Genomic DNA, 14,625 nt, shown 5'->3' on the forward strand with positions numbered 1-14,625 from the left:
TTTTCTCATTGGTTTCAAATAACTGATTTATTTCTGCCTTAATTTCTTTATTTACCCAGTAGTCATTCAGGGGCATGTTGTTCAGTTTCCATATAGTTGTGTGGTTTTGCGTGAGTTTCTTAATCCTGAGTTCTAATTTGATTGCACTGTGGTCTGAGTGACTGTTTGTTATGATTTCCATTCTTTTGCATTTGCTGAGGAGTGTTTCACTTCCAATTATGTGGCCAATTTTAGAATAAGTTCTATGTGGTCTGAGAAGAATGTATATTCTGTTGACTTGGGGTGGAGAGTTCTGTAGTTGTCTATTAGGTCTACTTGGTCCAGAGCTGAGTTCAAGTCCTGAATATCCTTGTTAATTTTCTGTCTCATTGGCCTGTCTAATATTGACAGTGGGATGTTAAGGTCTCCCACTAGTATTATGTGGGAGTCTAAGTCTCTTTGTACGTCTCTAAGAATTTGCTTTATGAATCTGGGTGCTCCTGTATTGGGTGCATATATATTCAGGATTGTTAGCTCTACTGTTGCATTCATCCCTTTACCATTATGTAATGCCCTTCTTTGTCTTTTTTGATCTTTGTTGGTTTAAAGTCTGGTTTATCAGAGAGTAAGATTGCAACCTCTGCTTTTTTTTTTCTTTTTCTTTTTCTTTTCTTTGTTTTTTTTTTTTTTTTTTTTTACTTCCCATTTGCTGGGTAAATCTTCCTCCATCCCTTTATTTTGAGCCTATGTGTGTCTTTGCACACAAGATGCATCTCTTGAATACAGCATACCGATGGGTCTTGACTCTATTCAATTTGTCATTCTGTGCTTTCTAATTGGGGCATTTAGCCCATTACATTTAATGTTATGTCTGAATTTGATCTTGTCATTATGATGCTAGCTGGTTATTTTGCCCATTCATTCATGCAATTTCTTCATAGTATCAATGGTCTTTACATTTTGCTTTGTTCTTGCAGTGGCTGGTGCAGATTTTTCCTTTCTATATTTAGTGCTTCCCTCAGGAGCTCTTTTTAAGGCAGGTCTGGTGGTGACAAAATCCCTCAGTATTTGCTTGTCTGTAAAGGATTTTATTTCTCCTTCACTTACGAAGGTTAGTTTGGCTGGACATGATATTCTGGGTTGAAAATTATTTTCTTTAAAAATGTTGAATATTGGCCCCCACTCTCTTCTGGTTTGTAGAGTTTCTGCGGAGAGATCTGCTGTTAGTCTGATGGGATTTTCTTTATGGGTAACTCAACCTTTCTCTCTGGCTGCTCTTAACATTTTGTTTTCTTCATTTCAACCTTGGTGAATCTGATGATTATGTGTTTTGGGGTTGTTCTCCTCAAGGAGTATCTTTATGGTGTTCTCTGTATTTCCTGAATTTGGATGTTGGCCTGTCTTGCTATGTTGGGGAAGTTTTCCTTCCTGGCTAATATCCTGAAGTTTGTTTTCCAGCTTGGTTCCATTTGCCTGTCACTTTCAGGTACGCCAATCAAATGTAGGTTTGGTCTTTTCACATAGTCCCATATTTCTTGGGTGCTTTATTCCTTCCTTTTCACTCTTTTTTCTCTAATCTAGTGTTCATGCTTTATTTCATTAGGTTGATCTTCAATCTCTGATATCCTTTCTCCCACTTGATTGATTCGGTTCTTGATACTAGTGTATGCTTCACGAAGTTCCCACGGTGTGTTTTTCAGCTCCATCAGGTCATTTATGTTCCTCTCTAAACTAGTTATTCTAGTTAGCAGTTTCTGTAATTTTTTATCAAGATCCTTAGCTTCCTTGCATTGGGTTAGAACATGCTGCTTTAGCTTGGAGGAATTTGTTATTACCCATATTCTGAAACCTACTTCTGTCAGTTTGTCAAACTCATTCTCTGTCAAGTTTTGTTCCCTTGCTGGTGAGGAGTTGTGATCCTTTGGAGGAGAAGAGGCATTCTGGTTTTTGGAATTTTCAGCCTTTTTGCACTGTTTTTTCCTCCCTTTTGTGGATGTATCTACCTTTGGTCTTTGATGTTGGTGACCTTCTGATGGGATTTCTGTATGGATGTCCTTTTTGTTGATGTTGATGCTATTCCTTTCTGTTTGTTAGTTTTCCTTCTAACAGTCAGGCCCCCTTGCTGCAGGTCTGCTGGAGTTTGCTAGAGGTTCACTCCAGACCCTGTTTGCCTGGGTATCACCAGTGGAGGCTGAAGAACGGTGAAGATTGCTGCCTGTTCCTTCCTCTGGAAACTTCATCCCAGAGGACACCTGCCAGATGCCAGCTGGAGCTCTCTTGATTGAGGTATCTGTCTGGGAGGTTTCATGCCCTCTGGAGGCAAGGGGTCAGGGACCCACTTGAAGAGGTGGTCTGTCTCTTAACAGAGCTCTGGTGCTGTGCTGGGAGATCTACTGCTCTCTTCAGAGCCAGGAGGCAGGAACGTTTAAGTCTGCTGAAGCTGTGCCCACAGCTGCCCCTTCCCCCAGGAGTCTGTCCCCAGGAGATGGGAGTTTTATCTACAAGCCCCTGACTGGGGCTGCTGCCTTCCATTCAGAGATACCCTGCCCAGAGAGAAGGAATCTGGAGAGGCAGTCTGGCTACAATGGCTTTGTGACCCTGTGGTGGGTACCACCCAGTCTGAACTTCCTGGCAGCTTTGTTTACAGTGTGAGGGGAAAACTGCCTACTCAAGCCTCATTAATGGTGGACACTCCTCCCTCGTTAAGCTTGAGCATCCCAGGTTGACATCTGACCGCTGTGCTGCTAGGGAGAATTTCAAGCCAGTGGATCTTGGCTTGCTGGGCTCCATGCAGATGGGATCTGCTGAGCAAGACCACAAGGCTCCCTGTCATCAACCCCCTTTCCAGCATGAACAGTTCTGTCTCACTGGTGTCCCAGGTATCCCTGGAGTATGAAAAAAAAAAAAAATTCCTGCGGCTAGCGCAGTGTCTGCCCTAACGACCACCCAGTTTTGTGCATGAAACCCAGGGCCCTTGTGGTGTAGGCACCCAAGGGAATCTCCTGTTCTGTTGGTTTCAAAGACCTTGGGAAACATGTAGAATCTGGGCCAGATAGCACCATCCCTCACTGCAAGTTCCCTCACGGCTTTCCTTGGCTAGGGGAGGGAGTTCCTGACCCCTTGCACTTCCAGGGTGAGTTGACACCCTACCCTGCTTCTGTTCACCCTCTGTAGGCTGCACCCACTGTCTAACCAGTCCTAGTGATATGAACCAGGTACCTCAGTTGGAAATGCAGAAATCACCTGCCTTCTACATTGGTCTCACTAGGAGCTGCAGACCAGAGCTGTTCCTATTTGACCATCTTGCCTGGGAGTCCCCTTGTCTACATTGTTATAAGCACATAAAGAAGAATCCCTTCATGACTGTAGGCAGTTCTGAGAAAAAAAATTATTTTTATTATTGTACACATGTACATTTGTAAATGTATATACAAAAATATCAATACTCTTTGATAGAATGTAACAGAATCCAGAATCTCTGCCACACATTATTCATCATCTAGAATAAAATTCTAATTTACTAGACATATAGAGAAACAGGAAAATTATGACCCATACTTAAGAGAAAAGGCACCAATGAAGACCAACTCCAAGATGACCCAGATTTGGAACGATGAGACAGAGATTTCAAACAGTCATTAAAACTATGCTCAAAAGTCTAGAGGAAAATGTGAGAGGCAGTGCAATGGCAACTGGCACATGTGTTTATGTATATTCACTCTATTCTTCATAGAAAATAATGTTACTTGTTAAAGTAATGATGACAGAAAATAGCTTGATTACGCACATTCAAAAGAAGCTTGACTCTGAGTTTGTTCTGTAAGACATTGACTAACAATAAACCATAATTTTAAAAGTTCTCTGTTATGAAGACAATAATAATTAGGTATAATTTTCAACTCACAGACCTTGGAGTTGACTTAAATCTAAATAACTGTAATAAAAATAATGAAATTCAAATAAGTAGTATTAAAAGTATCTGAAGCTTTTCCATTCCTGAGTTACTTCACTTAGAATAATGGTCTCCAATTCTATCCAACTCTCCAGAGTCTTTGACGTAACTTTATATTTTATCTGTATTTCCTTTCTTTATATGGAGAATTGGAGAATTATAATTCTCAAAGATATAGCAATTGGTAGAAGTAGATGATTCCACAATTACTTTATTCCACGTTACACACATAGTGGTCTTAGGAGAATATTATTTTTTATTTGAGGCTTTTTAAAAAATTATACTTCTTAGTATTCTCCTGTTTTGATTTTCTTCATAAGGAGTTTCTGTTAACCATATATTAAATCTTCTTGGCCTACTTTCTTTTTTTTTTTCATTTTTATAACCTTATTTAATATCCTCAATTGAGTTAAATGTATGAAAGTTTGTGTTCACAAATGTATGTCATGATATTAACTTCATTTTTGAGTTTTTTACATCATATATTCTCACTCATAATTGGGAGATAAGCTATGGGGATGCAACAACAAAGGAATGATGCAATGGGCTTTGGGGACTGTGGAGAAAGTGTGGGTAGAGCGTGAGGAATAAAAGGCTACACTTTGGGTACAATGTACACTGCTTGGGTGATGGGTGCACCCAAATCTCACAAATCACCACTAAAGAACTTATTCATGTAACCAAGCACCACCTGGTCCCCAAAAACTTTGAAATAAAAAAAATAGCCATTAAAAAAAAAAAGTATCTGAAGCTCCAGTGGTAGAAAATTTTACTTTTAGATTTGGGGAAGAGAGGATATAAGGGCAAGCTTCCAAAAGGAATGTCAGATGAGATGAACCTTCAACAATGTTTAGAATTATTATATATGCAGGTATGATGGAACCAAGATGAGCAACAGGGGTACAAAGTGAAGAAAGTTCTGAATATAATAAACTAAAGTAGCAATCTTTAGCTATAAGGTATGGTTTGTGACAACAGTGATAGGAGATAACATAAGAAGAGTAGATGGGTCCAGATTGAAGAATCTGGACCAAATAGTTTAGACATCATTCTGAAGATACCAGGGAGCCAATTAAAAGACAAAATACAAAAGTTCAATACTATTTCCTTAAAAACCACAAACCCAGAAAGGATTTCCATGATTTATTGTTTGTGATTCTTACAATTACCCAGTACAAAAAGCAAATGAAATACCTCTTATACTTTTCGTTTAGGGCCTTAAAGTCTGTTAAGGATTAAGTTACCACATGATAGATTTGAGGAAGAAAATAATTTTTAAATGTGCTATAAAATGTCTTAACCTCTTGTTTACAAGGTATATGTATATGTGTGTGTTTATGGTTTGAAAAAATATTTCACTGCACTATTAGAAAGAGTCCATTCCTGTGACTTCTTGGAGTTGGGGTGTAGGGGAAGCAAATTTAATTCATCTTTACAAGTAAAATTCATGCATAAAATACAAATTAAAGTTAAATTACAGATTGCCAAGTTCGCAGAAGTAAGTGAATGTTTCTTTCCTAAGGCCTTTTCTGTGGCCCTTTCTGATGAGGAAACTCAGAAGTTCTGTTTTCAGTTTGTTATTAGGCAGTTATAAAATTAGAATGAAATTTTTAGAATATTGATACTAAAGGCAAGGCATGGCAGAAAATATCTTGAAGCTTAGTGCAATGTAAGAAAATAAATCTTTTGTGACTAATGCATTTTTATAATATTTCAGTTGTTTGAGGTCTAGAGATATTAACTGGGAAAATTGACAGATTAAAAAATATCAGAATACCTCCCAGAGTATTTCAGAAAAGGAAGGACAGTGGAATTTTATGTCTCTGTATTCATAATGCTTATTTTATCCTTCACATTACTCACTCCTTATAGCTAATGACATCAAGGAAAGGAACTTAGATATGTGGCCATAGACACTTTATGCTGCATATCAGGGAATTATTATGTGGCACTTCTTTGACTTTAAAAAGTTAATGCAGCACCCATTTTTTTCCCTACATTTGTTTTATGCATGTTATGGTGCCTCATTAGCCCTCCTGGGATAATACAGATTAATAAGCACATAAATATTTTTATGTTCTATAATTTCATAAAGTACATTTTGTTTGAAACATTTTGAAACATTTACTCCAATGATCTTACAGTAATGTTGCATGAAAGCAAGGCTCACTCCAGATGTGATTTACTCTCGCTGCAATAAAGTTATCCTTGTAAATTATTCCAGTGTTTATAAAAAAAGGGGGATCATGGAAAAAAATTGTGACTTTCCCTCCAAAAGGGAAAACTATCCCAATGAATCTACTATTATCAGTTTATTTGTCCTCATTTGCTGGTTTATGATATTAATATATTTTAAAGTTCACTATTAAATCAAGAGCAGAAGGCTAATGAACTTTAATATATTTTCATGCACTGGTGGTCAAATTATGATAATAAAATGCCAGATGGCAAAATCATCATTTAAAACTATGTACTCACTTTTGCTCTGTTTTGCTTTGGGTTTCCCAATAGGCACTTTGTGTTCTACAAATCTTTTTTTTTATTATCATTCAAATATCCTTGGTGTATCTCTCTAGTATTTCAATATCTAAATTTCCTGACAAGCTCAAACATATTCTCTACTTTTGTTGAATTATCTCTTTAGGTTCTTTTTAATTTAAATTAAGATTCTTTCCACTATAAACCATACAACAAAAAAGGATAGATAAATTAAAAGACTACCCCGATTCATGATGAATATAAAAAATATATCAGATCGATATCCTTGAACTCATTATATTGCTTTCTTATATTGCTTTCTTAATCATTGTTACTGTTGACTTTAAATTTGCTTAACAGCACAACTTCTGAAAAATATTTAATAATACATCTTCTGCTATTCAGTTCTCACATAAAGTTCTAGGATCATATGAATGAGAATAACATAGAGAATGTTGCCAAAACAATTTTTTTTTTTTTTTTTTTACAATCTGACCAATGATCAAATGCAGACAACTTGTTGCTTTATATATCTTCCATTTCTGCACTGAGTGAGAAAGTCTTATAACACCTAGTATTTTGGAGTTACCCAAACCTGAGGCAATCCAACTCCTTTCAGTTCTAAGGAGAAGAAACTGGTACATTCTTACCGTCCCATTCTTTTCGCATACTCTGGGTACAACTTGTCTTTAGATGAAGGTTAAATCTGTGACACACTCTGATTGATGTCTACGAGATAAAGCAAACTCTAACTGGCTTACAGATGCATTTGTAAAACAATCTGTTTCACAAACACCTCACTTTTCTCTGAATGAAAATAGGAGTTCATGAGCTCATGCTAAAGGAGGTAAGGGATTTAAAGTTGTGTCTCAGTTGATTCATCAGCATGTCCCTGAAGTGATCTCCCAAAAGAAAATAGAAGACAGGGTTGATGACACTGTTCAGAAAGGCCAACGGTCGTGTCACAATGTAAAAGCAGTGGATGACGACCTGAGCGCATTGATACTGCTTCCAACTCCCGAGGCGTGAAGCGATCCTCACATTCCGCATGACATGATAGGGTGTAAAAAGCACAGAGAAGATTACCACTGCCATGATGACCAACTTGAGAGGCTTTTCAAGGGGCAGAGCAGTAGCAACCTGTCTATTCCTCTGCTTTAGGAAGAGAGCAATCTTGTAATAAAAGAAACACATTACAAAAAGAGGAATAAGGAACCCCAACAGTGTTAGACAGATGCTGTAAATGAGGTTGTATTTGGGGTCTCCAGAACTTGCAAAATCATTACAGGTGGTGCCATTGTCAGTTATAACAGGATTTATAAGGGGAAGTATGGGCAGTAACTCTAAGGTTACTAAAACCCAAATGGCCAAGGAGATTAAAATAGCAAACTCTTTCTTTTGCAGAAGGTGTTCTCGGAAAGGATACTTAATTATCAAGTATCGATCTATGCTGATAAAAGTGAGAAAGAGAATGCTGGTATAGAGGTTGGCATGGAGCACATATCGGTTGCTTATGCAGAGCACGTCTCCATATGTCCAGTTTCCATTGGCATAACTGCTTATCAGCATGGGAAGGGTACACAGAAAAGCTAAGTCAGAGATAGAGAGGTTAAAGAGATAGACATTACTGCTGTTCCAATTCTTCAGAGAGAAGATGTAGCCATAAACAACAATGGTATTTCCAAGGATTCCCACAACGAACTCAATCCCATAAAAAATGGAAAGGTAGTACTTTTCCAGGGCAGTCTCTGCTGCCAGCCAGTTTTCGCAAGTTGCATTCCATGCCTAAAAAAGAGAAAGAAAATATAAGGATTAAACACTAGACTGTGACTAATGACAGAACTGTGCAGAACATAATAATAGTGAAAAACACTTGAATGGTGAACTATAGAAACTGGGTTACATTGGTAAGGAAAGCATACATACATATACATATATACATATATATGTCATTAATGTATTATTTTAACAAATATTTTTGAATACCTTTCAACTATGTGCTGAATATAATTTCAGGCATGGGAGATAACAACGGTGCATACATCAAAGTTCCTAATCTCTAACAATTTATACTCTCTTGGGAAGAATCAGGAAGTAAACAATGAACGATACCGATAATAAGTGCTATGAATAAAAACATATGGGAAGGTAAAAATGTTAGAAAGTTTTGGGATGGAGGGTGGCAGTGAGTTATTTTTTATATGTGGTGATAAGGGCGAGGCTTTTATACAAGATGACATTTAAACAAAAACCTCAATGAAGAAAGTGAAAGAGACATATCTATATTTGCAGGAAGTGTTCCAGGCATAAGAAAGAGCACATGTGAAGGCATTAAGGTGGAAAGACACATAGAGGGCTTGACAAATAGCAAAGAAACAAAGGGAAAGTGTGATAAAATAATTGAAGAGAAGATTTTGAATTCACTTTTGTGCCTGTAAACATACCACGGTCCCCAGCATATCGTAGTTGCTCAACAAATTCTGCTGAGTTAAACCATAACCTAGAAAGGGAAATAAGAATTTTTAGAACGTCAGTCTTACTATTTTAAGCTTTTACTTGTTTCCATATTGCTAAATAATTCTGCGTATTGTATTAAATTCATAAACTATGATACAACTTCAGTTTTAAAACTTAATTTTTAAAAATTCAAAATATGAAACTGAAAATCTTAGTAATATTAACATTGGTTATTATTTATTGAAAGATGATGTGCCTCAGACTGGGTAATTTATAAAAAATAGAAATTTATTTCTCACAGTTCTATAGGCTGCAAAGTCCAAAATCAAAGTGTCAGCAGATTTGTTGTCTGATGAAAAGTCAGCCTCTGCTTCAAAAATACTGGCTGTTGTGTCCTCACAACAATGTCAGAAGGGGCAAGGCAGCTCCCTTAAACTTCTTTCACAGGGTACCAATCCCATTCATGAAGGCAAAGTCTTCATGGCTTCATCACTTTCCAAAAGGCCCCATCTCTTAATACTATTAGGTTCCAACATACATTTTGAGGAGACACCAATATTAAGACCATGGCACTTGCCTAGGTCATATACTTAGTAAAAGACCTTTATTGTAATGCCTTCTGAATATGTATCATGGAAATAAGCAACCTGACTCACTCAAACCTCAAGTGTCTTGCTAACCTACCATTTTTTCCTCTTGTCATGAGGCCAGATTGTGATTGGATAGGGTATTTCAAGAACTTTAATTAACTGAAAAATATACTGGATTGCCATTGTTAAACATTAAGTGTTACTTATTTCTAGTGAGGAAACCCAAGGTTGAAAACAAAATCTTCTAAAAACCTCCTTGTCAAGTAGGCTTCTGAGTATTAGTTGCAAACAATTCTTTCAATATACAATTTTGGTAAATAGAACATAATAAGAATAAATGCACCTAAACTGCTTTTTATGAAAAGCAGGCAAAATTCAGTATAATTTGCTATGATAAGGCATCTGAAAAACTCCTGTATTTTTGTCAAATTCAAGTGGTTTACTTAAGTTAAAGATAATTGTTGTTTTGAGAGTGTTGTATTTATGAAAATAAATCACAGAGTTGTAGATATGATAAGTTTAACATTTTGAAAAGTTATTTTTAATCACTTACTTTAAAACATTATACATTTTTCTGAGTCTCTCTAATCCTTCTACGGCAACCTGCCACTAAGTCCAATTCCAGACAAAGCTGAATGGGAACTTTCTCAAGCAGCAGACACATGAATGCTGCTGAAGAATAAAGCAGATTGGTTTTGCTCTGTCTTTGAGGTCACCTAATTCTACTGCTCTCTTATATTGCCAGCATATTCCTATATTTCTTCTTTCCATATTTTTTAATCGCTTAAAACTTTTCTCGCCGGGCGCGGTGGCTCAAGCCTGTAATCCCAGCACTTTGGGAGGCCGAGACGGGCGGATCACGAGGTCAGGAGATCGAGACCATCCTGGCTAACACGGTGAAATCCCGTCTCTACTAAAAATACAAAAAACTAGCCGGGCGAGGTGGCAGGCGCCTGTAGTCCCAGCTACTTGCGAGGCTGAGGCAGGAGAATGGCGTAAACCCGGGAGGCGAAGCTTGCAGTGAGCTGAGATCCGGCCACTGCACTCCAGCCTGGGCGATAGAGCGAGACTCCATCTCAAAAAAAAAAAAAACTTTTCTCATTTACTCTACCTTACTCATTATTAGCAAATGGTTTTACCTCCTAGTTCATTGAGATAGAGACCATTTGTTAAGCTTACTCTAGATCCAACTCATTTCCAAATTCTCAGTATTCCTATGGTACCATTATTTCCTCTTTTCTGACTCTTCGGCATTCTTCACCTCATCTTCAGTCTTCATCTCCTCTTTACCATCAGAATTTAAACACTCATCTTTTCAGTCTTAAAATAAGGAGCAACATAAACAACTCTCCCTAGTTTCACATGTTCCTCTCCTCTTCATAGTTTGATTTCTGAAGAGAGCCATCTCACTAAGTGTTTTAACATCTCGACACCCCACTCCCTTTCAATTTACTCCAATTTGGCTTCAGACCTACCAGTCCTCCAAGTATCCTCCACATTGCTCATTCCAACAATCATTTTCCACTAATCTTATTTTATTTATCAGTTGTTTTTCATAGTCTGTCTTCCGGAAACACTCTTCCTTTGACTTCTGAGACATGACAATATCCTAGTTTCCCCTGTTTCTCCCTGGTTGTTCTTTGCAGGCACTTTTGGGGCTCAAGTTTTCTTGGCTCTAACATTAAATGTTGAGTTCCTCAAGGCTAATTTCTGGGCTCCATCTTTCTATAGATTGGCCTAAATGATGTTATTCACTGTTGAGGTTTGATGATCAGCTATACATCAACAACTCGCAGATTTCCAGCCCAGCTTGTATCTGCCTAACAAACTGTAGTTGTTTATTGCCATTGATTGATTTTTCTCAGGTATCTCTGTCTCTAGAAATCCTATACTAAATTCTCCAAGTTCCTTACCAAGCCTGTAGCATATCCACCTATTTCAGTAAATGGTTCTGCCATGTACCCAGGTGCTCACTACAAAAATCTAGGCAATATCCTCCAGGTCATCTAAAACTCAATGCCAACAATGAATAAACTACACGTTTGTTTACTGTAATGCCTGGATGTTTCTCAAATCTGCCATTACTGCTCCATAGCTTTCATTATCATTCTCATCCAAGCTATTCTCATCTCTATTTTGCACTATGTCACATTCTCCTATTGTCTCCTCACATCCTCTCTGGCCCTCATCAATTCATGTTTACCATTATACCTAAACAGTCTTGAGAAACTACAACTCAAAATCTGGTCATATAGCTTTTCCTGATCAAAACCCTTAATTAACTTTCCACTATCCAAGGAATATAGTCTAAAATCCTTAATGGGGACATCAAGGTCTGCATGATCTGGCCCCTGTACCCACTTTAATTTTGCTTGACATTACTCTCCTCCTAACTCATCTTTCTTTCTTCCTGCTCTTTGAATGCACAGAGAGCCTTCTTAATGTGCAGTCCCTCTGTCTGACTCTCTTTTCACTGCTGTTTTTGTTCTGTGATTCCTGGCCCATTGTATATTTGTCTTATATTTATACTTCTTTCATACCTCTATTCAAGTGTAGGTTTCCCAAGGTAGGCTGTCTGACCCTCAGTCTAAACTAGATCTTCCCATTTATGCTTTCATCGTATATTAAAATTCTTAGAATTTTTTGTAACTTTGTCTTACTCATTTTTATTGTCCATATCTGGCACAGAGACAAGCAGATAGTAGGTGGTCTATAAATCTTTGTTGAGTGAAGAGATGAATATAAACACCTAACTATTTATAAGCATTTTTATAAATATTTTCTCCAAGGCCAGATAAGTAACAAGACCATCAGATTAAGCTCATTGCTTATTTCACTATGAAAGTCAACACTATATATAATATGATAAGTATTAAAAACTGGTAATTGTAGTAATAGTAGCTGTAGTTTAGAGACACATTTGAATAAGGCAAAATTAAATGTATATCTTCCATGATAAATTTTAAAATTGAAGCATTTAATTAAGAAATGACACCTGAAATCAATAAGCATAAGAAGTCTAGAAAGACATGCATCAAAGTGTTAATAGTTTTATTTCTAATGGTGAGACTGCAGGTAGTTATTATTATGTCCTTTCTCCTTTTATCTCAATTTCCTATCATTTTTTTCTTTCAAAATTGGCATCTATTTGATAATATTAAAAACTTTAAACTTCTAGAAATATAGCAAAAATGTCAATAGACTTTAAAATATTATTAACAAATTTCATTTTTTTGGCTCAATGGTCAGTTTTTACTATTGTTATTTATTCTCAGTAGCTTTTAAATCCACACTTTCTGGAAACACTCTTCCTATCTTCTATGACACAACAATCTCTTTGTTTTCCGCCTTTCTCCGTTTTCCGGCTCTTTTGTGGCTTAATCCTTCTTTGCTCAAGTTTTAAATGTTGGACCATCTCAGGCCTTATTTCCGAACTCTTATTATTTTGGGGGTACTCAAAAAGCTGGTGCACAAATGCAAATTTTCTTGAATTTGTTTCAAGAAAGTTTCCTTGACACAGGAAATTTGTTTCACTTTTGCATTTCCTTTTTTTCTGGTCATAAGGTTTATCTTTCTGCCTACTCACCACTGGAAATATTAATAGCTTATGTATTGGGCACAGCAGAAAGATTTGACTACAATGGAAGGAAAATGTAGCCATAAAGACTTGTGCAACTAGAGTCCAATTTCCTGCAACTATCATTCAGGCAAGTGACGGGTCACGTGAAAATTAAGGAGCCTTCTGCTTTGCAGTAGTCCAGAAGGTTGGGGATTGATGGAGAAATAGGGAAGGAGTAAATCTGAAATAAGAAAAATGAATGGCTAAATTATCATATTTGTCTTGCTTCTCATAGAGTTGTTTCTTCATTTTTTGAAACAGCTTTTTAAAATGTGTGTATAAAATTATTGTTAATTGTGTAACACTCATAAAATCAAATAGGCAAAAATAATAAATAAAAATTGTCTGTAAACAGACCACTCCTAGTATTTGGGTACCGTTCTACACTTTAATATTTACCTGAATTTATATTTATAAAAATAAGATTATATTTTTATGATGTTTTATAATCTTTTAAGATACATTTGTTTCATTCTTTTTTCTAAGTTCATAATTCTAATAGGTTATGATTTTATAAATACGAGCTGTCCAATATTTGCAGACCAACTTAACTTCACCAGGATACACAATTTTGAAGGTACTATATTTCAAATTGGATATATTTGTAGTTGCATATGTTTTTAGTGTGGCATCACAATTCTATAAACATATGAAGTAAGTTGCTCCTTTAAGCAAGACTCCCAATTACAGAGAAAATTCCCTCATGAAAAATTAATATTCTCTCTTCTGCTATCTAGTAGTTATATTCTTAATTTTTAGGAAATGGAAATAGTGATAGATTGTAACTGATTTGGATGAATTATTTTGAGCAGGTTTTTTTTTTTAAGAGCAGAAATTAAAGTGAAATCATTAGTTTCAAGTCTAAAAATATATCTAAAACTTAGAATTATTGAACTAGAAGCAATATCTAATTTACTCACATAAGCAGATCAATAATACTAATTTTTAATTTGAAAATGTTTTTTACTTTAAAAACATTTAGTCTTTTGACTAAATATTTCATTTCTCAAATTTACTTTAATATATATATATTTGATACTTTCTTAGCTTTTTAATTGTTTGTTTTTATAGTCTTCACAATTAAACAAATAACATTTGCAAAATGTTTACTTTTAAGTCCTACCTTAAGGCAAATTTACATGGTAACTTGAGAATTTTTTTTAAAAAATTACTTTTTTGATTACTAAACAATTTGAGCAAAAATATATATTCACACTGACAAGATATAATAATTTAACATTTGTAACTGTATTTTTATGTATTCCATACATTACATCAGAAATTAAGATATTAAAAAGTAATAGTATGGCACAGATTGTGTATCAATTTCTTTAAGAATACCACACACATTTGAAAAGTTATGGAAGGTACAGCAGAAATGGTTTCTGCAATTTTTCATTTTTCCTAAGTAAATTGTTATTAGATAATATCATTTTTATGCACATAAATGTTAAATTTAATTTTTGGGATGCCAGAAAATTCTCCCAAATACATTATTTTCTAACAATAAAAATATTATGTCCTGGAGCAGTGACTCACACCTGGAATCC

At 35.8% G+C, this 14,625-nt stretch overlaps 1 protein-coding gene across 1 annotated transcript; it reads right to left on the reverse strand.

The window, feature by feature from the left end:
* Positions 1-3,360: 3,360 nt before the first annotated feature.
* Positions 3,361-13,192, reverse strand: SUCNR1 (succinate receptor 1). Its single transcript, XM_033204270.1, is given in 4 exon segments — positions 3,361-7,243; positions 7,245-8,194; positions 8,854-8,909; positions 10,932-13,192. Coding segments are annotated over 4 exon segments (1,086 nt in total). The 5' UTR covers positions 10,975-13,192; the 3' UTR covers positions 3,361-7,206.
* Between the last annotated feature and the right edge of the window lie 1,433 nt (positions 13,193-14,625).

Source organism: Trachypithecus francoisi, unplaced genomic scaffold (genome assembly GCF_009764315.1).
Source record: "Trachypithecus francoisi isolate TF-2019V2 unplaced genomic scaffold, Tfra_2.0 Lachesis_group0, whole genome shotgun sequence".
NCBI classification, from domain to species: domain Eukaryota; kingdom Metazoa; phylum Chordata; class Mammalia; order Primates; family Cercopithecidae; genus Trachypithecus; species Trachypithecus francoisi.